This window comes from Alligator mississippiensis, chromosome 6 (assembly GCF_030867095.1).
Source record: "Alligator mississippiensis isolate rAllMis1 chromosome 6, rAllMis1, whole genome shotgun sequence".
In the NCBI taxonomy this organism is placed as follows: domain Eukaryota; kingdom Metazoa; phylum Chordata; order Crocodylia; family Alligatoridae; genus Alligator; species Alligator mississippiensis.
In genome coordinates, this window is record NC_081829.1 from 60323872 (window position 1) to 60348923 (window position 25052).

At 43.8% G+C, this 25052-nt stretch overlaps 1 protein-coding gene across 1 annotated transcript; it reads left to right on the forward strand.

The window, feature by feature from the left end:
• Positions 1–1299: 1299 nt before the first annotated feature.
• On the forward strand, positions 1300–24538 carry LOC109282406 (uncharacterized). The gene is made up of 5 exons (XM_059730333.1): positions 1300–1354; positions 1767–1884; positions 2470–3045; positions 11022–11168; positions 23948–24538. Exons 1-5 carry the CDS (start codon positions 1300–1302, stop codon positions 24048–24050), a joined length of 999 nt encoding a protein of 332 aa, XP_059586316.1. The 3' UTR covers positions 24051–24538.
• Positions 24539–25052: the final 514 nt, after the last annotated feature.

Consider the following 25052-nt stretch of genomic DNA (forward strand, 5'->3'; position numbering starts at 1 on the left):
AGGGCAAGGCAGACAAGTTTTGTCTCCATATGCCCGGGCTACCGGGTGTGGGGGAGGCTTATGCTGTGCAGAGGGTGTGGGAGGGAAGCCTTACTAACCCCAATTAGGTTGCAAGGTTCCCTTAAAAAGAATGGCATGATTGTATCCCTGATCCCAACAATTGCATGGCCTGTCATACGCAAGTGTCACATGTAGCATGGTAGGCAGTGCAACTGGGATTTGAGATCGGATCCCATCCTGCAGTTATTTTAACTTCTGTCAGGGGCCTGGTGACAGCATTTTTCTCACAGCTGCCCTCTGGTATGGATGGCTACTGTTGATGTCTACTAGCTAATGTAAAGGACTAGCTTCTGCTTAAACCTGTCTCTTTCTACAGAAGTCCAGGCTCTGATACTGGGTAAAATATGGCACTTCATCTGAGTTATAGTTTACTTATTGTAGCATTATGTTACCATTTGGTTTTTTTTCCTTGGGAACATCTCTTTCCTGCTAGGAATCTTGTTTTTCTGAGGAAAAAGAGAAAGTGGGAGATGAAAGTTCCAGACCAGAAGATAGCTAAAAACAGCTTCTTCATAATTTCATGACCTTATAGGCATAACTATACTGGTAAGAAACTGATATTTTATTTCACAATTACTCCTCAGGATTTCATATGTTCAATAAATCCCAAGGACATGAATCTTTATACCTCAATTCTTTGCTGCCATTGCTAGTTCTTAATGCTTGCATTGCAAACAAACCTTAAAAATATGTAGGTGTCCTCTTCAACTTCTAAGATTTCAGGGCATTTAGTAGTGTGGTTACTACTAGCTTTATAAAAATTAAATAGGGCTGGATGACTAGCTTATTAAAATACAATAATTCTGAGAGACAAGTTTGGTTTTGTCTTTATCTCTTTTATTTCTTCTTTCCTTTTTATTTCATGACTGAATGGTGACTCCTAGCTGTCCTTTTAAGAGATACATGGGAGATGCTTTAATCTAGAAAATACATTTCAATTGCTATTAAACAGCAGTGGTCCTTCACTGATTTTTAAAATAAAAATAAGTTTTGATACACAATATGTTGGTAGTAGTGCATATTCTACACTACTACTATTACTGCTACTACTTATACAAGATAATGTAAAATAAAAATATGAAAATGAAAAAATATAAAAGGAAATTTGAAATCACGTGACTAAAACATTTACCAAAATGGGTGGGATGGATTTCTCTCCGCTCCCACCCTAGGAAATGTCATGTAACACACAATGTTATGGTAATTTGTATAGTTGGTATGGCTCTGTTTTCTAATAACATGAACAGCGCATGCCCCGGCGGCTGTGGGGGGCATGGCGGCGGCTGGAGTAGAGGTAAGCAGGGGAGCTCCCGCAGCTGCTGGCAGCACTGTAAGTGGTGGGAGGGGGGAAGGGCTGACGAGCGCCAACGAAGGGTTGGCGGCCACCTGCAGCAACGCCAGCCAGTGGGAACTGCAGACGTTTGCAGACGCCGCCAGTGGTGTTGGCAGCGAGGTGGCGACTGTCTGCCTCTTTGCAGGGGGTGCACTGCCATGCTCAGGGGGTGCATGTGCACCCCCTATGCATCGCCCCTGTCTAATTGAAAACTATTTTGATAAATGCTTTCTAACCAGTTGCAGTTTTGAAGATGTGATGCTGTATTGTCTATATATACTACTTTGTTTTTAGTAAAATCTGTGAATAAACTAATACTACTACCTACTTCATAAAATTTGTCTTTAACATGGTCTTGCTCAACATTTTATAGCCATTGTGTATTATATTGAAACTGTGGAAACAAATCTAGTGTTACAGGGCAATAGTTACCAATGGAACCAACCAGCATTACAGGGCAGCATTTTATCCAGTGGAAGAAATGTTTTTCTGTACGTGCCCACCTCCGCTCGACCAGGCGCTCCCGGGCTGCTCTAGCCCGGGTGGCCGTTCTCACTGGCCACGAGCTCACGAGAGGGCCCCGGGAGGTGCCTCGGGTGGTGACGGGAGGCCCCCTAACCTCGCCTGCCATGACTTTGAATGTAATCTCAGTGGTGGGGGTCTCCGTTAATGCTGCCTCCTGGGGTCGTTGCGCCTTCGGCGGGCACTCACGGGGCTCCGAACTCCCCTACACCCCGGCCAATCGCCACCTGCTGCTGCTGGTCTTCTAGTGGCCTTCCTCAGGCGGCCCCAGCGTGTTTCCAGTCCTGTGCCTCCCGGTGGTCTCCACTCCGGAGAACCAAGCTTCCCAGGCTGGAATCCGCCTTGAGGGTTTCACCCCCCCCCCCCGATTCCCTGCTGCCCCTAGCCTATAGTGACCTGAGGCCACCGCAACACAAAATGAGAGCGCCTAAAGGAAAGCGAACAACAAAACAGAAAGTCGAGCCCTTCTATCACGCCTAGCCCGGAATCTGACCTGGGCGCCTAAGCCCCGATCGACGGGCTGCCCTGGCTCAGAGTCTGTCGGGTGGCTTAAGGCCACCGACTCCCCCGGGAGTCTACTCTCCAGGACCGTGGCTCCAGCTCTCTGGGAGCCTCGTATACGGCGTTCACTCCCTCGCCGGTCCCACTGCCGGTTCCTCCGCCGGCCCGTCTGTCAGCTCTCTCGCTGAGTCCGCTGCTGGTTTCCTCACCGGCTACGCTGCCCGCTCCTTTACCGGATCCGTAGCTGGTTCCTTCTCTAGTCTTGCTGCCGACGTCGTCTCCACCTTCTCCGTCGGCTCCTTTAAGAATGCAGCTCTTGCTGCTGTAGCTGCAGCTTCCTTCGCCGGCCCCTTTAACGGCGCGGCTCTCGCTGCTGCAGCTGCCGTTGCCACGACTTCCCCCGTCGGGCTGGGTACACGGGCTCCGCGGGTGCGGGTCCCGCTCTCGGGCTTCCCTGCGGGCTTTCCCCACTTCCCTCCTGGCCCCGCTTCCGGGGCCGCCTTTTCTCTCTGCCGGGCGGCGTCTCCCACCGGCGTCGCCCGGCCCCAGCTGTATATAAACGCGGCTTACAAACTGTGCTGGCGGTCTCGTCGCGTGTGTGTCCCTGCCTGTCCCGGCCTCTGTGTGGGGTAAGTAAGTGGTTACTTCCCCCCTGGTTCGGCCCCGGGGTACCCTTCTAACCCCGGCGTCCCTGGGACACTGTAGCAAGAGAAAATTAAGAAACTAGTTCCAGCAGTCCTAGGATACATATAGGATAAGAACCAGATAGTACCAGAAATAGTAGACAGCTATGTGGACTGAAATAAATAATAAACAGGTAAGAGAATGATAAAATTGGAAGAGGGTCCTTGAGGATCGTCTAGTCCAAACCTCTACATGGATGCAGAGTTCACAGATTATACAACTTCCACAGGCAGGATGTTTCATTGCCCTGTCCTCCCCCTGTTCATCTCTTGATGCTGAGCTTACTTGGTTCATACCTCCTGTCATACAGCTCACTTTCCAATTCCTTTATCATTTCCATCTCTCTTGCCTATGTATTCTTTTCAATTTTCCTACATCCTTATAGCTTGATGTCCAAAACTATATATAGTACTCCAGCTGAAATCTAACTAGCACCCAGTGGAGTGCTAGCGAACACAGATTCTGTTAACATCCATTACGTATATTTTTGATGACAGTATCACGTTGCTGATTCAGCTCGAGTTTGAGATTTGCCATAACCCTCATCTCAGAGATTCTACCACTATGCTAGTTATCCCTCATTCTATATGTGTACATTTGTTTTTTTTATGTCTTTTTTGTAGTGTGTATATTTTTTTTAATTTTATTTTGCTATCTATATTAAATTTTATTTTGCTATCTATAGCCAGATTTTCTAATAGACCAAGATTTCCTTTGGAATGTAAACCTATTCTCCAAAGTGTTTACAACCTCACTCAGTTTTGTGTTGTCTCCATCTTTACATCCAGGCCATTAATAGAAATACTAAGCAGGATTTGATCCAGGAAAGCCCTCTATTAAGATAATCTTTTTCTGCTGACAAGTGTTTTGCAAACTTGCTTTACTTAGTTTAGTCACAGTTTAAATCAAATAAATTCATTTCTATGCATTTGTAATCTCTGAAGATACTATGTAATCTAACAAAATGAAAATATGTAAAAGGGACTGCAGAATCAAGGAAAAAAGATAGTGAAAGATGAGTTGACAGTCAAAAAAGGAGAATCTAAACACTTTGAATCTGTTTGTGTATGATAGCATCCCATGGAACACCCAGAAGAGACGAGTTAATTTGAAAATAATATATGAAATGTAAATGAAGTGTCTGTTCTAAGAGTTACCTGCAGATCAGAAAGGTAAAGACTGGAAAATGGTGTGCTGTGACATGAAATGTTCCTAAGTTATGTGAAAAATGACAATACTCTTGTTAGCTTTTCCCGTGACATCTCACAGGATGAAATATATCCTGGCAGGCTTAGAGGCAAAGAATTGTTAGGTTGCAGATGTAAGGATTAAATAAAAATTAATATGCTGACAGTGACATTATGGTTATATTGGAACAGTTGGTGTGCCCACTAATGGTGCTTTCCAGTTGAGGGATAAGAAAGCACATGCCAATTACTGCATAATGTAGAACACGGCAGTTTCATGTTGTACCTGAGCATTGAATACATTCATCATATGTAATGATTATTCAGCATGCTGGCCTTTGTATAAACACTGGTGAGGACTGGATAGTTGTCAGGCTTGGGGCAAGCAATTAAGATATCATTTTTGCTTAAGGTATAATCTAGTATATCTCTGATAGAGCTCTGCAATGAATAGAAATAGAAAGCTTATAGGTAAAAGTAGTTAAGATTAATGCACTTCACAAGCATTTTGAAGAGGTACCAGAGTTCTTTCTAAAAGATGCTTGTATTATGGTTTACAAACCATCTTGTATCCTACAGCAGCTCTAGCCCTATTTCTTAGCTCTATTAATTTAACAATCCCATAGAAATGCTATATTTTGAATTTGCGTCTCTTGCTTTCTGGATGCATGTAAAATAATACACTTTTTACAGATGTTTCCAAATGATCCAGATTGCTGAATAGAATTATGTTCTGTGAATGTGTACTGACTTTCCTCTTACCCTATTGGAGTGATTTATATGAGAACGAGAGTGAGAGATCTTTATAATTTTTAGAAATATACTGAGGAAAATCATCTGTAGATAAACTCTGAAAGCTTCTGCCATCCTATGATTTGAAACAGGCTAAATTGTACTCCGTTCTATGTGGAAAAAAGAATCCATTGTAACACTAGCAGAATTTTACTAATTAGGCCTGCGTGAAGCGGCAAGTATTTGCCTCAGATTCAAATTCGGCCGATTCGGAGGGACAGTGATTTGATTTGGAGATTCGAATCGCTGTCCCGATTCAATTTGGCTGAATTGGATCTGAAGATTTGGCCATAGAGTAAACAGGCAGCAGTTGTCACCATGATGGACACAGCTGCCTCCAGCTGGTAAGTCTGTTGTGGACAGAGTGGGGAGGAAACAGGTGTGGGGGAGGGAGGGATTGGGGCTGGGGCTGGGACAAGCTGCTGATCCAGGACGGGGTGTGGGACTCAGGGAATGGGATGGGGGTGGTGCGGGATGTGGACGCGACAGGGCTCAGAGCAGGGGCTATGCCCTGCTGCCATTTGCCTGGCGGGGGGGGCAAGGGGGGGCAGAGCATGTGGACATGGGTCACTCTGGGCGGAAGGGAGCAAGCAGCAGCAGGGCATGGCCTGCTGCTTGTCCAGCTGGTGTGGGAGGATGCTGGATGTGGGTGCTGCTGCCGCTTGCCCAGCCAGGGTGGGAGGGGGTGGGATGTGGTTCAGCGGTGCTGGGAGTGGGGGCTATGCCCTGCTGCCGCTTGCTCCCTTCCGCCTGGAGTGAGCTGCCCCTGCATCGCACCCCTTCCCCCTGCCCTGGCTGGGCAAGTGGTGGCAGGGCAGAGCCCCCGCTCCCAGTGTTGATATGGGTGCGTCAGTGCTGGAAGCAGGGGCTCTGTCCTGCCACTGCTTGCCCAGCTTGGGGGGGGGGGGAATGGGGGTGCAGCAAAAGGATCTCTTTGCTCAGCTGATGATTGCAGATAGTCTGCTTTGTAGTGCTATATTATGCTAATGACTCTTTCATTAGCAATTTTATCAAAGGAAATGAAACAAAACAAAATTCTACCCCCAAGAAGTTATTTCCACTTAAATAAAAACAAATTGGCAGTACCATCTTGTGGTACTTGAACATGTTACAGCATATTTAATAATACATCTTTTTAGGGAAAAAATATAATTATGATTCATAAAGATCTCAATGTATCTAAGCAACCACAATTTCTCTGTGGTAAGTAACCAGAAATGGAAGCAATATCTGAGGTAAACAGGTTTTGTTGTGACAGGTTCACAAAACAAGATGTCCTTTCAGAGTATATTGTCTATAAAATTGAATAAATTCAGTCTAATTGGCTCTAAATTACTTTGTTAGCTATTTAATGTTAGCTTTAAGCACCTCATTCTAAGTCTGCCCATTTGTGCAACATGCATGTATATCCAAGTAGTTGTGTGTGACTGATCAGTACTTTCAACCAGACCTTATTTTCTGAGCTTACCAATGAAAATCATCATGGGAATGATTATTTGGTGATATGCTCAAAGATCTAAGTCTTTCTCTATATTATTATTAAAAATATATTCTGAATTTCTCTCTCTCCAGTTTTTCGGGTCTTTGTGCTACCTTTCTTTCTCTGCTTCCAGCTTTCCTTCTTCCTGTGCTGGCAATGGTTAAATCCGAAGTACAACTCATTCTCCAGAATTTTATTTATATTATTTTGAATATTTGTTTTGCAACAGCATTTGAGAATAGTTATAGTTGTGTGTGTGTGTGTGTGTGTGTGTGTGTGTGTGTGTGTGTGTGTGCATTTTTCTTCAGTAACTTCTGTGTCCAATTTTGGCGGCTGAGATATTTTTACCTGCCAGTTCAATGGGATGTCTGAAGTTCAAGCAATGTTCTTCTGCATAGCTGGTCTGCCAGCAATAAATAATGGAGAATCTAAATTAACTGACAATGTTGTTGATGCTGCATAGGGAGGAATTGTGTGGACTGTTTTCCCTTCACTGTATTAGCTTTGCAATGTAGTAGCAGTAAAAACTTGATTTAGTTAGCTAATTCAATGGCTATAACGAGGCAGACAGATGGGAAGTGATCAAATAGGTGTTGTGACAAAATACCTGTTTTACAGAATCACTTTACTTAAAACCATTCTTCAAAGTAACAGCTGTTTGGACTTTAGTTAACTCTACACCTTGGGATATATGGTTCTCAGCTGGAGTAGCATAAATTGTCATAAACACTGCTGATTACTGTCATCTTCGCATACAAAATGCCCCCATCAATTCCTTCTGTTTTCATATCTCCATTAATTCCTATTCATTTTTAAACCAGTTGAAAATTGCGTTATTCTGTTCTAGTAGACTTTCACCTTTGTATCTCTGTTCACCTTTTATCCACTCATTTTGCTTTTCCTTTTTTAGCCCTCTTTTCTGCAGTTCCTGCTATCTGGAATCTTTTTCCTTTTAGACCGGGGTTGTCCAATCAATGGCATGAGTGCCACAACTGGCACAGGCAGCCTCTGTATGTGTAGGATGTGTGGATCCAGGGAGGGGACAGGCAGCATGTCAACAGACAAGGCAGGGAGCAGAAAGTAGATCAGGAGATTGGGCAGGGAGCACAGGGCAGGCAGAAGAAAGCAGAAGAAGAGATCAAGTACTGAGCATAGAGTAGGGAATAGAAAGCAGGGAAGTGGACTGGGCAGAGGAAGGAGATCAACAGGGCCAGATAAACGCATAGGCAAACTAGGCATATGACTAGGGCCCTAAGTAAAGAAGGGGTGCAGTTGTGCTTATTTTACATGTAATAATTGAGTGAAAAAAGTAGGAGCCCATGAGTTTGTTTGCTTAGGATTCACTAAACGGTTAATTTGGCCCTGGGGATCAAAGTGGTACTGGGGGAGGGTATAGGGCTAATTTGGGGCACCCCTGCCAAGAAGGTCTTGGCTGCCATTTCTCTGGACTGTTTATCAGATAAGGTTTGTAATAAGTTCTTGCATATGATCACATTATTTTTCTTGTTCACTGTTAGCTTTATGATTGGATGCTTAATTTTATCACTATAATAAAACCTATACACCATTGTTTTAGTCCAGGGTTCAGCAGAGTTTTCCAGTGTGAGTTGGAATGATCCAGCTTGGGTCTGAGGCAGGCCAGTGCTAGGTCCTGTCTTTCCCTACTACTGTTTCTCTCTGTTGCCCAGCCACAGCGCAGCATGGGCAAAGTTTCTTGTTGCCAAACACTGCCAAAGGCCGCCCCCCGTCTCCAGCTCCATGGGCCAGATTCAGCCTGTGAGCTGTAGGTTGCTAGCCCCTGTTTTAATTTGTAAAGCATTATGGAGCAATTTGAAAGAAGCAGTGCAAATAAAGTTAGACCTTACCTGTAAATTTGCAGCTTTTGTTATCTTTTTTTACCATAATAGAAAACAAGAGAGCAGTCCATCAAATTTAAATGGTTGCTAATAGTCTATCCATAATTCTGCTAAGTGAAGGGTGAAAACACTTTTGAATTCAGCATGTATACATACATGTGTGTACTCATGCATGAGATCTTGTCTCCATTAAAGTTCATCAGAGTTCCAACACGGTGTTACCCTGAGAGTTTTTGGAGAACAGAGCAGTCTGTGGCAGTGGTGTTGGGACACAAATCCCATGCCTTCTGTCAGGAGTTCAGTGTGCTCAAGTTTACAGGGATCAGAAGTTACTGGTTCCTGATGTCTTATTTCATTATTTATAAGGGAGGGCCTTCATGCACTTAGTAGACATTCATTGATTATAAAAAAACAAAACAAAACAAAAAAACCATGACAGGTACAACTCCTTTGACGCTCTTTGCAGATGGGGAGCTTAGGGAGGAGGATGACTGTGTGGAAACAGCTGCTTGGGAAAATTGCCCTGTTGCTGTCTTATGCAATTGGACTGTTACAATGGGTAAACCCAGCACTTCATTACTGTTTTCAGTCTGACACCTTATATATGCAGTAACTGCTTTGGAAGTAAAATTTATTCTAATATTTTACCCTGTTGAAGTATAAGTCCCCTCTAATGCATGTGGTGAGGGACATTTCTTTCTGTAATTCATTCATTATTACAGAAATAATTATTCTGCAGTCTATGTAAGGAAGGTCTGACAATATGAAAAATTGAATTTTCCAGTAACTTGGAGACCTGAGTGGAGTATACAAAGTCAAAAGACTCTTTTGTTAACTGCACAATGGCCCCTGGAGCACTTATGCACTGATCTGTTATCTGATTGTTAGCAAAATACCAGTAAATAGCAAAAATAAAGTGTATTTACTACCTGGGTTTAGAGAAGCACAGAAAATGTTTCATCTTGGAATAGACTTCAGGCATAGGAGGGCCCTCTTTCATGATTACTGAAAGAAAAGAAGCCTTGGCAAACCAAAAGGCAAGAGCAGAAGTTGCCAAACAGATTGATCTGCCTTTTAAATTATTCCAAAATTATCAAGCTCTGACGGTTTGAAAACTTCCTGAGGAAGGTGATAAAAAGAGGTACTGAAGCAAAATGACCTTTGAAGTTGGCTAATACCAATGAAGAAATAATGAGAAATATGAAGCCCAGTTCTTTTTGGGGATTATAGCATCATGTTTTCAAAAACTGCCTGATTTTTGCTTTTGCTTATTTGGCACCCTCTGTAGCCAGCAGTGCTTGTTAGTTGACACCATACTTTTGTCTTACAGAGTCCAAGTTTCTAATAGCTGGCTCATTTTCTTTAAAAGTGTTTTCAAGCACTGGCCCTCTATAATTATGCAGATAAAGGAAAACCAGGTGAGTGCTCTGTAGAAATACCCACAGAGGAGCCACGCTACCCTATAGCATGTCTTTCCGTATTTCTTCTGTATTCTTCTATTGAGGCAGGGGGCAAGGAAAGCAATTTATTTATTTAGTTTTCCTCTCTGTGGAATAAGTCAGGTTTTTGGCCCACAAATCTTGTGCATCTTCTGAGATCCAGCAGGGCATATGGAAGTTCCATGCCTCTGCATTGTCTCTGAGTGTCCTGAAATCCTGCCCCCACCACCTGTGAAGCCTTTAGTGTAGCCTGGGTGTACACGGGTATGTACTCCCTTCTCCAATGGAAGGGGATTGCTAGCTGGCAGGGGTTCTAGGAGCAAAACTGCAGACTACTCAGTTTCCTTCTGTCCCAAAGGAGCCAGGCCAGGACAATCTGGAACTTAACTATGTACAAATTTATATTTACATAAATGGATAAAAATAGACATAAATATAAACATATGTACAGATATATATGTGTGTCTATAACTATAAACCTTATTCTCTACAATGGGTCACCACCACCAGGGTTCCAGGTAAATGACAGATAAACAGGTAAATAACAGCAAGGGGTCTCAGCAGATTTCCCAGACAGGGTTATAGACTATTAAACTACTAATACACAAATATAGAAGTATGCAAAATATAAGGTACAATATTACAACATATAAGTCACTCATTTTCAAAATATAAGGTGCAGCAACATCAGGTTAACTTTAACCTCTTAAGCTCCTTCCCCAAAACCACTCAAGTGGCCCACAGAGGCATTGGCTGCACTCCAGTAACCAATGGGAGGGGAAATCCTCAGGGGTGTCCAGGTTCCACTGTGACCTTCAGGGACAGGTCCAGAGAGAGAAACTTTAGACCCAGGGAGCTTTACCTCACTTAAGCTTCCCCTGCAGCCTCACCACCTGGGGCAACTTTCCCCTCCCCTGTGGGAATCCCCTTTCCCACATAGCTCACAGCTCTAGGGTCCCAGGTGGGTGGTGCACATGTCCTGGCTGGCAAGCTAGTGCCTCTCCTGAGCTGGCAAGCCGGGCTGCTATCGGCATGCCTGCCACATTAGCAAAGAAGTATCTTGGTGTCTTCCTGGATTCCTTCCCTCCCATCACTGTAAATTTTCCAATACATAGAAGGCTCTATTGAATACACTTATAGGCTCTTGTCCTTTTGTTTGCTTGTCAGAGATGGATGCTGTGCCTGCCCAGGAACCCAGTATAGAAACCAGTTTAGAGCTCCCAGGAGCACAGCAAGAGGGATGCCTTCATGCAATTTGTTGGACTGTTTTATTGCATGGGACGGGAGAGATGAATACCCAGAGGGTCTGAAGAGGTACTGTCTGGCCTGACAACTGTGAATTTTCTTGTTCTTGCTGTTGAAATTGGGTCTCTGTTATCAACAGTATTATAGGAAATAGCACTGCAGCACACCAGCCTAGTGTCTGAAACTAAAATTGGGAATGGAACGCTGTACCTGAGTACTGACAGAAAATGATGAATAGTGCAATGTACCAGCTCACAGGCTTGTGTAGCAAAAGCAGAACAGAAGGAAAATAAGAGCTACTGGAAATTTTATTAATGTTACAATTTTAACTGACCTTCATAACTTTGAAACTTACCAAAATCTTTAAGTTGCCTGGTGCTTTATAGTATGAGAATAGCTGCAGTACTACATGTCGGATAGAGCAGCCAGCATGACAGCCCAGAGGGCCAAGTTCAAGGTAAAAATGAATCACAGGATTCTGTTTTAAAGTCTTTTGCTAGCAGAAAATGCAGCTGCTTCGCAGTGCCATTTACAGACCTCAATTATACCAGGTTTAATCTAAATGAAAAGTGCTGCTCTGAGGCTACAAAATTTGATCTGCTTGGAGAAAATGACAGTAGGAAGAGAACTCAAAAGAAGGGGCGCATAGTGGCAGGGGAAGCATCTATTCTTAGAGACGCATAGTCTAAATAAGTTTAGGGAAAGTAAATAAGTTTAGGGCTCATAGAATATTCCTGACCAATGGCAATAATATATTTTATTTATCCACAAAACAAGCCACAGTTGGAGAACTGCAGTGAAATGATCTAATATCACCCTGCCAATATTATTAAACTCTATTCACAGATCCTTCCTAAGAGGACAGTTAGTGCACATTTCTTATTCTTATTTAAAGTGTGAAACTAAGTAGGTTAAGATTTTCCTTTTGTGTAACCAACTGCTTGAATCACTGTTCATAGGCCTATCTGTCCTTTGATTGTCCAGCTCATTGTTCAGATAATCAAAGTTCCAGTTAATCCATCACACTATATTGGTTTCTTGAAGATGTAATTGATTTTCAGATCAATTAGGAGGTTAGGGTAAGCAAAGTTTTTTATCACATAATTTAATATGATGCATTTGAGTATCACTGTAGTAGGATGAAACATTCAAAGCTCAGTACAAACAACGTTGTACAAATTGGTTAAGGGCAGTAATTAACAAACTTTAATTGTGAAGTATTACAGCTTTGTGTGAAGACTAGAGCTTTTCAGACACATTTCTTATAACAGTTGTTAAAAACAGTAACCTCTGCCTTATCCATTTTCTAATCTTTGCATAAAATTACATGTGTGAATATCTTTTAAAAGAGGGCTTGAACTCCTGAACCTTTCTGCATCTTCAACAGAATGCTGCTGACTGTCTAAATGGCTTGGAAGAGTTGGGTAATGTGAAATAACTCAAACGGATTTGGTTCAATGATGGGGTGTCTGTTGGAGGCTACGTGCTTTCAGGGGGCAGTAGCCCAGTGTAGCAGGCTGCTTATGCCAGAGGTTACAGCCCAGCTACAGGCAGTAAGCAGTAACTGCTAACCTGTTCTAGAGGAGTGGGCACAGCTGATTAAAGGTAACTGGCTGGCACAGAGGAAGTTAAAAGCCACAGGAAGGGACACACAAGTTGTGGGGGGGGGGGACTGATGGTGAGAGACAGAGAGTCGGAGAGGTACCAGGCTAGCAGCTGCAACACTGAGCCAAGATACTCTCTTGGGGTCTGGAAAGCTGGAAGTGGCAACACCAAGATGGAGAACTTACTCCAGAAAGGAAAAAGGAAGACTGCAGGGCTGGGGAAGCAGTAGGGAGCTGCGGTGACTTTCTTGGGTTTTGGGAAAAGGCCCTAGAATATGAGTTAACCCCTTATGAACCAGGTTCATGTTTGTTTGCCAATTTGGTAATTTGTGCGTGGTGTTTCCTGTGAGGCAAGAGTGCCCAGGAAAATAAAGAACTGTGATGAGTTAACTCCTAACCTGCTACATGTGATAGAGAATGCAGGCAGAACAAACTCAAGCTTGAAGGCAGGAGCCCTGCTGAAATGGATAGAGTGGCAGCTCCAGCAGATGCAGCAGTTCTGGGGAAAGCAGCAACAGTGTGTACAAGACAGGGTAACGGAAGCCCTAGAAAGACAGCTGAGTCTTCAGAAAGCATGTGCACAGGCGAATCACAGAAGAGCTGGAACATAAACTGTTAAAGGCATAACTCCTTGTAGATGTGGTAAGTGAACAGGTGGACTGCCTATGATGGGAGCTGGAGACTGAACACCAAAGTTCCAAGTAAGCTGAGGCTGAAGTAGCTTACTTGAAACAGCATATGCTGACCAGAAGCAACCAGGGCAGATATGGCAGACAGCTAAGGCAGAGAAACAAAAAGATAAAGAAGTTAGTTGAGGTGGAGTTGGAAAGGAGCCAAAAGTGAGAGGAGAAGCCGCAAACACTCCAAAAGAAAGTGACCAGAAATACCTCTTGGGCTGGGGAAAAGAACTTGGCCTCAGAAACTGAAGGCCCTAACAATCCAGAATAGATAGAAAAGCATAAGGATATTGGAGAAACAGCTGGACACAGCCCTGGAGAAACAGCTGGACACACAGTAACTGGACAAGAAGAATCAGCAAAAAATTCAGGATTGGCAAGGGAAGTATATACAAAGTCACCAGCTTTTGTCTTTATTAGAAGACCACCTTGCTAGAGCCCAAGCCCTTGTGCAGGAGCTGTTGCCAATTGGGTGTCTATGTTGCTATGAACAGGATGAGCAAACTGCCGGGAAGAATAAAAAACAAGATCAGAGAGACACAGAGGTGACTGCTTTGAGGAGCCAAATCCTGCAGCTAAAGGTAGAATTGAAAGGGGCCAGGGTGAGGTCAGCCACAGCTCCACAACAACAAAGAGATACAAAGCTCTCCTGAGGGAGGGAGGCTGGAGACTGAGCTGGTAGAGGACTGTGCCATAAGTGTGAACCCAGAGAAAGAAAGTCCTGGGAAGAACCACACCCATGGGGGCAGGTGGCAGAGATCCAGGATGGGAGTTCTGAAATCAGGATACGGGGGAAAAGATCCTAGGGTAGATAGATAAGGTCCTAGAAGTGAGGAGTACACCCCACAGGGCATGCACAGGTGTGGGGAAGCTGCAGTTCGAGGAAGAGGTCCTGCAGGTCACTATGGGAACCAGTTGATCCAAGCAGGAGCCAATGCTGGAGACTACAGATGGAACCTCCTCCGGCGCCTGTGAGCCAGCAGCGAGGACAGAGGAGTCCCCGGAGATGACCAAGAAGGGGCCAAGGCGAGAAGGGAAAATGGTAACAACACTTGCCATGGCCATGAAGAAAGATCCAAATATGCTGCTGAAAGAGAAGTCAAGTTAGAAGGCTGGTATCCTTGAGGCCTCCATATTTGTGAGTAACCTCTGCTTCATAGTAGGCTGGAAGAGGCTAAAACAAGTATTCCAGATGGCAGGGACAGTAAGGTATGCAGTCGTGTGGAGGGACAAGGCAGGGAAGAGCTCACATGTGGGGACAGTTAGCTTCAAATACCTCGGTGATGCCACTCATGTGATGGCAGTGTTCAATGGACAGATATTATGGGGCAGGCCCATCCAGGTGAGGATGAACAGAGAGATTGTTCTGTATAGAGATGGTGCAGTTGAGGCCTGTGTGGAGCCACAATAGCTTTGGAGCTGAAGGAACTTTGGGATGGCGTATGAGCCTGGAGGAAACTTATTTCAATCTACTAAAGGAGAAGAGACTCAGGAGTGGGGGCCTGTACCTGGGGAGAGATGGAGGACTTTACTTGCTATAAAGGGTACAGGTGGAAGGCTTGTCCTAAACTCATGGGAGCAAGTAACTGTGAGACCCCAGGATGATAGGATCTGTGTTCTTGGTACAAGGAGCCAAAGGACTGTGAACCCCTAAATCAATCCCCCTCTAAGTTGTAATAAGGGAGAGAGGGAGTGCAACAAGAAGGGTTTTTACAAGTATAGCAAGAGGACAAGTATAGCCCTACAAATAGAGCAAGAGAGTTCCTATGGCTTTAAGAGCAAGGAAGAGTAGGCTGATCCTCAGGCCCTAGTTGGAAAACCCTGCAGGTGGCTGGTGGGGAGAGCCTCCTGATTAGAAGGGTCAGGGCTTGGTCTGCATGTAAACACAGGGCTTGAGCCAGGACAGGGAGAATGGCCTGCAAGCAGCAGGGAGAGGAGCTCCTGAGCAGGCTGGCTGCAGGAAAGTGATTTCTGTGTGTAATGTTTCCTGTGAGGCAAGAGTCCCCAGGAAAACAAAGACCTGTGCTGAGCTAACTCCTAACCCACTATAATGTCCTTTTGCAGTCAATAGAAAGCTGGTCTGAGTGGCTTTAGTGCAGCCTAAGCAACTGAAAAAGAATTACGATTCAAAATACAGTGCAGTATCAACAGGATGCCACCAGATGGTAGTGTGAGAGCATTCACAGTCTATTCTGCAGCATCTGTTTGTGATTTATGCTAGATAAATGTGTCTATAACAATCCGAGAAGCAAGGTTTATTTGGTAGTATCTTTTATTGGACCAACTATGTAGCTGGCAGAGAAGTCAAACAAGCTTTTGGATACAAAGTGCCCTTTCCTCAGGTCTGGGTAAGAAGCACATACAGCTTAAGCTAAATATCAAGTAAAACAATGGTTTTGGTTTAATTCTTTGGTGGTAAGTGGAAATAGTCTCTTAAAAAAGGGGAAGAGGATAGTAAAGCTTAACCCATGCAGTATGTAAGAAGCATATTGCTTGGTAAGATATAGTAACAAAGGATATTACAAAACAAAATTTGCTTCTTGCATATTCCCTGGACTGTCATTTCTACAAGAATGCTTTGACCGTAATATAATAATTAGGGAGTTAATTCTAAGGAATTGCTACATGCACCAGGACACTGAAGCTTAAGTCTCATCACTAGAATTATTTTCTAAGGTGGCAGTTGAGCAACTACCTACAGTAAAAGAGTTATGATGTGTACCCCCTTAAAATTTCCAAGACTGCTTTAAAGCCCACTGCTGTGTATCTCTTGGGCTTGTATATGTACCAGAACTACCATAATAATAGGTAGTTCTTGCTTTAATAGGATTACTTCTAAGGCACAGAGAAGTAATAGAGCTCTTACATCATTGGGGTTGCAGTAGTGTTAGGATTAATAATTAATTACTGTTAATTAGAGCAGTATTCCCTAAGGGAAGTTGGTGCATATACTTGTTGCTATGCATTACTTAGAAATATTGACGCATTTTGCAGGATTTTGTTAAGTGGGTTTTTAAGGACACCAGATAATTGTTCTCTTAGCTGAGAATCTGTGATAGCTGAATATTTTAAAATTAATAAGATAAGTATGGAGATATTTCTACCTTACAAAACTAGGTGATGGCTAATAATAGGGATTCTGTAGAAGAAAAAGATGTTTATAGTAAAAATTGTAGGATTTTTACTATAAACATCTGCTGTGGGGGGTTGGGAAGAATCTCTAAAATAGACTCAAATCATTTACGTTCCAGGTCCCCTTTGGAATAAAAAACATAGCTGAAATCTGTGTGCATGGGTAAGTGAGCATTAGCTAATGCTTTCAAGTATAAAGTTAGGTCCATTTAGAATTCCTGGGACTTTGGAGACCTGGTAGGGAGGAACTAACTGTTAGCTAAATCTCTCCTTAGAAGGAGAGCTTGCAATCTCTTAGCTAGATGCAGGAAAAAAATGCTTCTTGCTGCTGCTGCTATCTGGGACACCTCTCTCTAGCCCTTGTTGACAGGACTCAGCTGTTTCTTCACTTGCCCAGTGCCTGGGATAGTTAGTTTTCTGAATCTCATCCCACAGCAAGGAAGAGGGGATGGCGGACAGTAACAAGAATAAGAGCAATAAGTGCTCTTGGTGTCTTCCTGAGTGCAACTTTCATTAACACATGACAGACGCACATCACTCAGTAAAGGGAAAACTTATTGTTATGCTGCCTTCTCTTAATCCTTGTTACTGTCCATCATTCCCTCTTCCTTGCTGTGGGATGAGATTCAAAAAACTATGAAGAGCACTGGGCAAGTGAAGAAACAGCTGAGTCCTGTCAAAAAGGGTAAGAGAAAGGAGTACCATCAGAAGAGTGAGGGTAGTACTGTGAGATAGATGAGAGTGCAGCTGATCAGAGACTGGGTATGTCACAACTAGGCATGTAACCTACTTCACAACACTTGTCAGTTTGACTCCAAATGATGCCAGAACTATTTGACTTAAGAAAATAAGCTTAGCTACAGGTGAGTAATGGGTAAGATTGGCAGGGTCAAAGTGGTAGTGTTCTAAGCAAGACCCGGACAGCTGAGTTTTTGAGCATGGCATCTCTGTTCCCTTAGCAATCTTGGTAATCTTTGCCAACAATGGATGTAATACCCCAACCCTACTTAAAGAAGTCACAGTGGAGTTCTTAGCTTGATCATTCAAACAAGCAATTTAATTGGTGTGCCTGAGAGTATTAAGTTAAACTTCTTACACTAGAAAAAGGAAAAAAAAAAGAAAAAAGAAAAAAAAAGTTTATCAAAATATCCATGTTTATTTTAATGCATTTGAGATTTTGAGACCTAAACTCAATTGTAATGATGTTAACAGACATTTTAAAAGGCATTAGGATGAGTCTTTTTTTTTTAGGAGTGTTACATAGGTGATGCTTCATGTATCTTAATATATCACATAATGAAGTGTTTAAGACCGATTAAAAAAAGAAAGCTCTGTTTGTAGGACTTCGTCACAGAGATAGTACGCCTTGAATTGTAAAACTGGAAGGTGGCAAACTGTTCACTTCAACCATTTCAAATGAACCATTCTGTTTCATCTGTTTGTGCAGTGATGACTCAATCTGATGGAAAAAGCATGGAATTGTAGTCTGACAGACACTTTTTTAAAGATGGCACATTAAAGGGGAACCAGTGGTCTTAAGATAAGAAACTTTTCACAGGGTACAGTTAAAAAGTACCTTATGTCTTCAGACAGCTTCTGCCCAGCAAATGAGCTCAAGAGCCTGAGGGAAGAAAGAATACTACAGCTCTTGAGGGCAGGGAAGCTTAAAAGCCACTGGGTTCAATGGCTTGGGACTTCAAGGTAGCAGCCTGATAAGTATCCATCCAAGGCTATGACCAAATGAAGCTTCATGTGGGGTGGAGGGATCTAAAGTTCCTTTAAAGGTTTGGGCTGTATCATTATCTGATTTCAGGAAAACTCCTAAAGAAATCCTGTGTGCTTAGTATCTGATCTATCATCTTTTTTCATTATGGAGCATATGTTGGGAAAGACTAGATAATTTTTGTTACCTCAAACAAGGACTCCAGTGCTGTTATAACCTGTAAGCCATCATTCCTTTAGAAAAGATTACCTTGAGGACATCACTTGAATGGCAGAATATAGAGACTCGATAGTTTAGGTCAAGGTCCCAAGAAAATAAACACATCTCTTGTCCATACCACCACACCCAGAGACCCTAATTTAAATTTGTCCTACCCTAAGCAGCTATTTCTTTGGTAGGAATATAGGGTCTCCTGACATCCCTTCATCATGTACATTGCCTAGAAAGTTGCCAGTTGCCTAGAAGTGTAGTACAGGCTCTTGGCATCCTCGGTTAACTATACCAGATGCTAAATATCATGTCCTAGTAGGAAGGAATTAAAACTGGAGCAGGACAGAAGAGTTGTATTTATACTCACTCTGCAAGGAATCCTTTTCTTTAAGCCTGGGGTGTCAAACTCATCAGACCTTGCAGACCAGAAGAGGATTGCCAGACTGATTTGTGGGCCAGACAGGGACTGATTCCCTGTGTTGGGTGCAGTGCCAGTGGTGCTGAATCCAACCTTCATGCTGCATGCAGAGCAAGTCCCAGAGTGGGGCCAGTGTGCGCTGGACCCACCACTGCATGTAGCACAGGGGATCTTGAGCACGGACTGCATGTGGTCCCACACTGGCTCTGTCCTGTGTGCTGGCTCTGGGGCCAGTCTGGATTGGGCCCTAGGCCATCCAGGCACACTGGAATCAATGTGCAGGGCTTGCCTGGGGTGAGGGCACTGTATGCAGCACGTGCCCCAGACCAACCCTCCGTGTTGTGTGCAGTGGATGTGATGCCAGGTTCACTTTACATGCTGCATGCAGGGTGGAGGCCGGCGCACGCTCCATGCAGCAAGTGGCCTTGGTCTAGAGACCCACAGGCCAGATTATAAATCTTCATGGGCTGGATCTGGCCCATGGGCTGCATATTTGACACCCTTGCTTGAGGTTGTTCTTCTCCTAGCTCACTGTAAGGAAGGCAAGTGCTCATAGATGGCATATCCCACACAGGACTTGTGTTTGGCACATACAAATTGTATATAGGATATATGTTCCTGAAAACCCTTTTTCCTTCCCAAAGTGTTCCATGTGCGTTAGCTTAGCCAGAATCTATTTTTAAGTTGAAACAAAAATCAGCATGAGGTAATTTCATTTTTAGTCACCTTGAGTTAAGGAGCCCTTTACCTTTCTCACTTATTGCAGACTGTTTTATAGCCCAGGGGTATCAAGCATACAGGCAATGCACCAGTTCTGACCCATGAATCTCTAGACTGACTCCACATGCTGCATGGGGCATGCACTTGGTCTGGCCCTGTATGTTGCATGCAACATGCAGGCTGGTGTGGTGCTGTGTGCACTGCACACAGCAGAGGGGACCTACACTGGGCATGTGCTGCATAGGGTGCCTGTGCAGGACCAGCTCTGTGTGTTGGCTCCAGGGCAGGTCTGGATCAGGTTGTGCATATTGGTTGTGGTGTGCATGGGTAGCCTGGAGCCTGATTTTGAACCAGCCCTGGAGCCAATGTGCAGGGCTGGCATTGCGTGGCTGCCACATGGAGCTTGCACCTCAGACTTTCTGTGCTGTATGCAGTGCTGGGTCCAGCTCACACTCTCCATACAGAGTGAGCCCTGGAGTGGGCCCAGCATGTGCTGTACATGGCATATAGGCTGGACTTAGTGCCACTGGCACTATACTCATCACATGGGGTCAGCCTGGCAACCCTCATCCAACCAGCTTTGATGTCCCTGATGTAGCATACAAGAATTTCATAGATTTCATAGACATTAGGGCTGGAAGGGACTTTGGAAGATCATTGAGTCCAGCCCCCTGCCCAAAGGGCAGGAAGTCAGCTGGGGTCATAGGATCCCAGCAAGATAAGCATCCAGTTTGCTCTTGAAGGTGTTCAATGTAGGAATAGGGTATTATCTTTTAAATAGTTTTTTCACTGCTCCAGTGGCACCAAGTGAGGTCTCTAGTGTAGAGCCAGGTTAAAAATGAGTCAGAACAACTGCTCAGTCATAGCAGAGCAGATTTAGTAATGTGCTTCCTGTGCCAGTGTAGACTCTTGGTACTCTTCTTCTGTAAAGAGCAGAAGATGCAACATTTTGTAAGCCATCATGATACTACTTTAACCTTTGTCTGCTCAGAGGAATTTATTCTCTTAACCAGATCCTATCTCTTTATCCTGGAGATGGACACTTAGAGACACACATTTGTGTAAAATAAAGTCTTTACAACATGATTTGAACAAGAAGGCTTGGTGCCGCAGTGCTGATATTGCCAGTAGGAATTTAGCCTGTCAGTGGACTGCAGAATCAGACCTCAAATATTATTGCATGTTTGCTTACAGTAGAAGACAGGGCAGGGTGACTGATGAAGCAGCATCAAGGCATAGCATCTGATGAAGTAGGCTGTTGCCTATGACAGCTTATGCATTCTTAATGAGTTACTCTTTCAGGGTGTTTGTACACATGATGATCATCACTATGTACATGTGACAAAAAATTCTTTTGTGTGACTTAATAGTGTCAAACAATGCACATATGCGAGGTTTGGGGGTTTCAAATGAGTTTGCAACATTGCAAACTAAACCACATCCCCATATAGTTTAGTTTGCAACGTTGCCAAGGCAATGATGCAGCTGTCAGCTTGCCCCCCAGCCGTGGGAGAGGCAGGCAGACTCCACTGAAAAAAAGGATTGGGCCCCTTGTTGCTTCTGCCTTCATCAGATGCCTGGCAACCACAGCCCCAATCTCCTTGTATTTTTCACGGAGCCTGCCTGCCTTTCCCATGGCTAGGGAGTGATATGCTGATGGACTGAGCAGCCCCTGAGCTGCAGGGGGCCCAGGTCCTTCCCTCTGCACTGGCAGCACCCCCTGGGGCTGCTCAGACAGGCTGCTTGCAGGCTGCTGGTTGCCCCAGTTCTCAGGCAGCACCTGGCTGGATCCAACTATTCTTTGAGCTCGCTGGGGCTTCCAGTGCCCCATGCCTTGTTCTGCCACCTGGGACCACCCAGGAACAGGCTGTCTTGCTCCTGAAGGAGGTGGCAGAAGAGCAGCTGGATATGCTGGTGGTTGGAGAAGGCAGCTGGGACAGCGCACAGGGTGCTGGAAGCTTGCCAAGTTCCAGCTTCCCCAAGCCCATGTGGGCTTCCAGCACCCTGTGCACCATCCCTGCTGCCTTCTCTGGCCACCAGCACACCCAGCCACCCTCCTGCCACCTCTATGCTGCCCCAGGGGCAAGCCAGCTTATTCCCGGGCAGTTCCAGGTGGTGGGAAGGCAGCAGGGAGAGTACATAGGGTGCTGGAAGCCCAGGGAAAGGTTAGATCTAGCCAGGTGTTGCCTCTGAGCTGCAGCAGCACCCAGCCTGCTAGCAGCCCATCCAGGTGGCCCCAGGGAGCACCACCACCTTGGAGAGAAGGGTTGGGGCTCCCCTGCAGCTCAGGGGCTGTTCAACCCCTCTGGCTGTGGGAAAGGTGGACAGGCTCTGCAAAGGAAAAAAAAAAAAGTAATAAAGGATTGGGTCCCTCACTGTAACATGACAGAAACATTGAAATGGTGGGTTTCAATTAAAAATGCACTGTTTCAATTTAGGGAGCATAAAATGAAACCCTGGGGATTAAACCTCTGTCTTGTGTACAAGTGCCCTAAGGAGCTATCCTGCCTTATTTCCTGCCTGACTTCAGACCAACACAGCTAACCAACTCTCCATATTTGCTTAAGTGAACCAGTCTCCTCAGGATGTGAATAAGCACTCTTCGCAGACCCCATTTTGCATTTGATTAAGAGGATACTTACTTAGAAAATAAGCAAATTTCTTACTTCCATATCTTGTAGGCAGACAGTAATAAGTCATTTGTGTTGTTCAACTGTAAGGTTTAATGGTGGAATCCATTAGCTTCAGCCTCATATCAGGCTTTTGTAACAGCAAACAAGGACTCAATTTTACAAATTTTACCTCATCTGAAAGCATTGCTGGAACAGGCCCTCTGGGGCCAAGCTATGCTTACTTTCTGTGAGATGATAAATACAGCTCTATGATAGCCTCTTACACCGTTAATCACAACTTAGCTTATAGCAATCGGCATCCATTTTCCTTTCTGCCAAAACAAATATTCTAACATATAAGGATATTTCTTTTTTTTTAAAAAAGCTCCCAGTTTTCTAACTAAGGGGAATTTGGTATTGGTAGAACAGGCGTCTTCCGCCTGTCCTAATGTATGTCTGTGCTCCAGTATGTGCCCAGATGCACATTCTCCTCGGATATGGGCAATGTCCAGTGCTTCAGAAGAAGATGGAAAAACCTTGAAAAGCTGAGTTATGCATTCAAAAGTAAAACGGAACTATTTTCTGGCCTCTGCAGTGGTCAACAGAAGCCCCAAAGCATGGGATTCATGCAGTTCAACAAGCTAAGGTTATTAAAATTCAAGAGAAAGCAGAATGAACCAGGGAAGAAAATGAAATCTAGAAAAGGCCATCACAACTACCCGTTCCCTGCTGTCCAACCACCTTTGTACACATACTGCCATAACAATCTCTCTAATATCAAGTACAGGTATTTTATTTTTAGCTCTTTTTAAATCATTCTGTTAAGCATACAAGGCATAGACCAAGTGTAGGTAGCAGGCCTCAGAGTATTAATGGAAAGGCTTTTGCTGCTTTTGTGACACAAGTGCATTGGTGTCTAGCTTTATTTTTCGCATCAGGAAACATTGGAATGAATCTGTTAGGTAAGTGTTATGCTGCTTTGTTTGAAAAAATCTTTCAGAAACAGCTACTGTCTCAAGGAGATTTCAGTGTCTGTTTCTCTGCAGGCACTGATAGAAATTCAGTATGCTTGGATTGAAGTGGAATGTATTAACTGTATCCAACAACTGGTTGGATATTGGATTTAGCTGATTTAGGTGAAAATGGTTCTGCAAATCACAGTTAACACTTCTTATTCTTTTGTAAGTCTTTGAACTTTGATCAAAATAATGTTGAAAGCTTTTTCATCTGCTCAGTTTATGTTCTACAGTTCTTGCACCTTTGTTGGCAATTTGGAAAACATCTGCTGAGTTACTCTGTTAAAGCGTGATGCTGCAAACAAATACCACCATTTTCTCCCATTCTCTGTCCCTGCCTTTTTTTTTCCTTCAGTTTTGCTGCCCCTCAGGGCTAGGTACAGATATTCAAAAAGCCTGAGGCGGAATCAGTCTAAGTTACGTGGTTTTGTGCAAGCAGTTTTGTGTAGTTTAGATCGGTAATGAACAGAACACACATTTGTTCTTTGATTGGGGTGCAAATCTTAGACTGGGTTCTATCATTTTTAAACCAGTTGGTGTACGCCAAACTTCCATTCTGTTATGGGCATAGACTTGTTTTGTGTGCTGAGCTTCTGTTCTGTTACAGGTATAGACTGGTTTCTGATTGCTTACACTGATAAAAGTGTAATGTCTGTACTTGGCCCAGGTGTCTGAAGACTAAGAACTGTTCTTCGTTGCTTTCAGTTTGTGACCAGGACTTTTTCACCTTTTTCAGGCTGTCCATGTTGCATGTCTCCTTCCATATCCTCTTGGATGTTTTCTTTTTAACCCCCTCTTTGTGTTGGGGCCTTTCACCTCTCAAACTGTGTAGGACATGAGCTGTGGGGAGACTCCTGAAGTCACTGGAGAAGAAGCCCTATGGATGTACACCTGGAGAGGTTCTCAGAAAAGAAGCTCCCTTGCTCTGGAGTCTTTTTGATATTTTTTAAATGTGCCCCTCTGTTGCTGAGTTTGGCCAGTAGTTCTTCCTTTCTATATATAAGAGCCTCTGCCTCATCAAGATCTCTGCTTGTTTTGATCTGTGCTTCTTTAGAAATAGTTAAAACACAAGAATTCAAATGGGAGGCCCTGAATTGAAACATTTCACAATATTTTTCGTCTTTTGATGAATACAGTTTTTTGTTTGCTTTTGTGGCAGAGATTAGAAACACTGAGGGTGACTAATGCTGATAACTTTATTTGCTTTCATTTAAACAATTTAAATATTTGGCCTGTGTGTGAGATTTCTTTTTTAAATGTACATAATGTTTTGGATATTGGAGAGCATCTGGAAAATACAGGCACTTTAATGTTTAAATAAAATCCTTCAAACCTATGAACTATTGACAGCATTTGCTTGTGAATTTCTAGAAAATTAATTAATTATGCTGGTATCACACTGGTTAGGCACAGGAACAAATATCTTCTAACAAAGAGTTAAAACTCAAATGAAGATATAATTAGTTAATAAACTACAGAGCTGCTATAAGCTTACCCATTTATAACAGGTGGTTTGGTTTTGAGGTTTAAGCATTTGACTAGGAAGAGTTCTATAGTGCATGCATCTGTGAAAGCATCTCCAGGAAGTGTGTATTAGTTTGGCCAGAGCGCTGTGGTAATGTCTACATAGCACAAGGCAGCACCATGCAGGGACCTCCAAGGTAGTTCTGTGCAAATTAGTTCTAAAACTGGAAGCAGTCTAGCAGCATTTGGCCTGTGAACTAATTGGCTCATTTTTAGAAGCAGAGGTAATTAGCCTGTGTGCAGCACTACGTAAACAGAACAACTCCGTCTGGCTTGGGAGCTAGCATGCTTGCACCTTCAGTGGCTTTGTGCTCTGT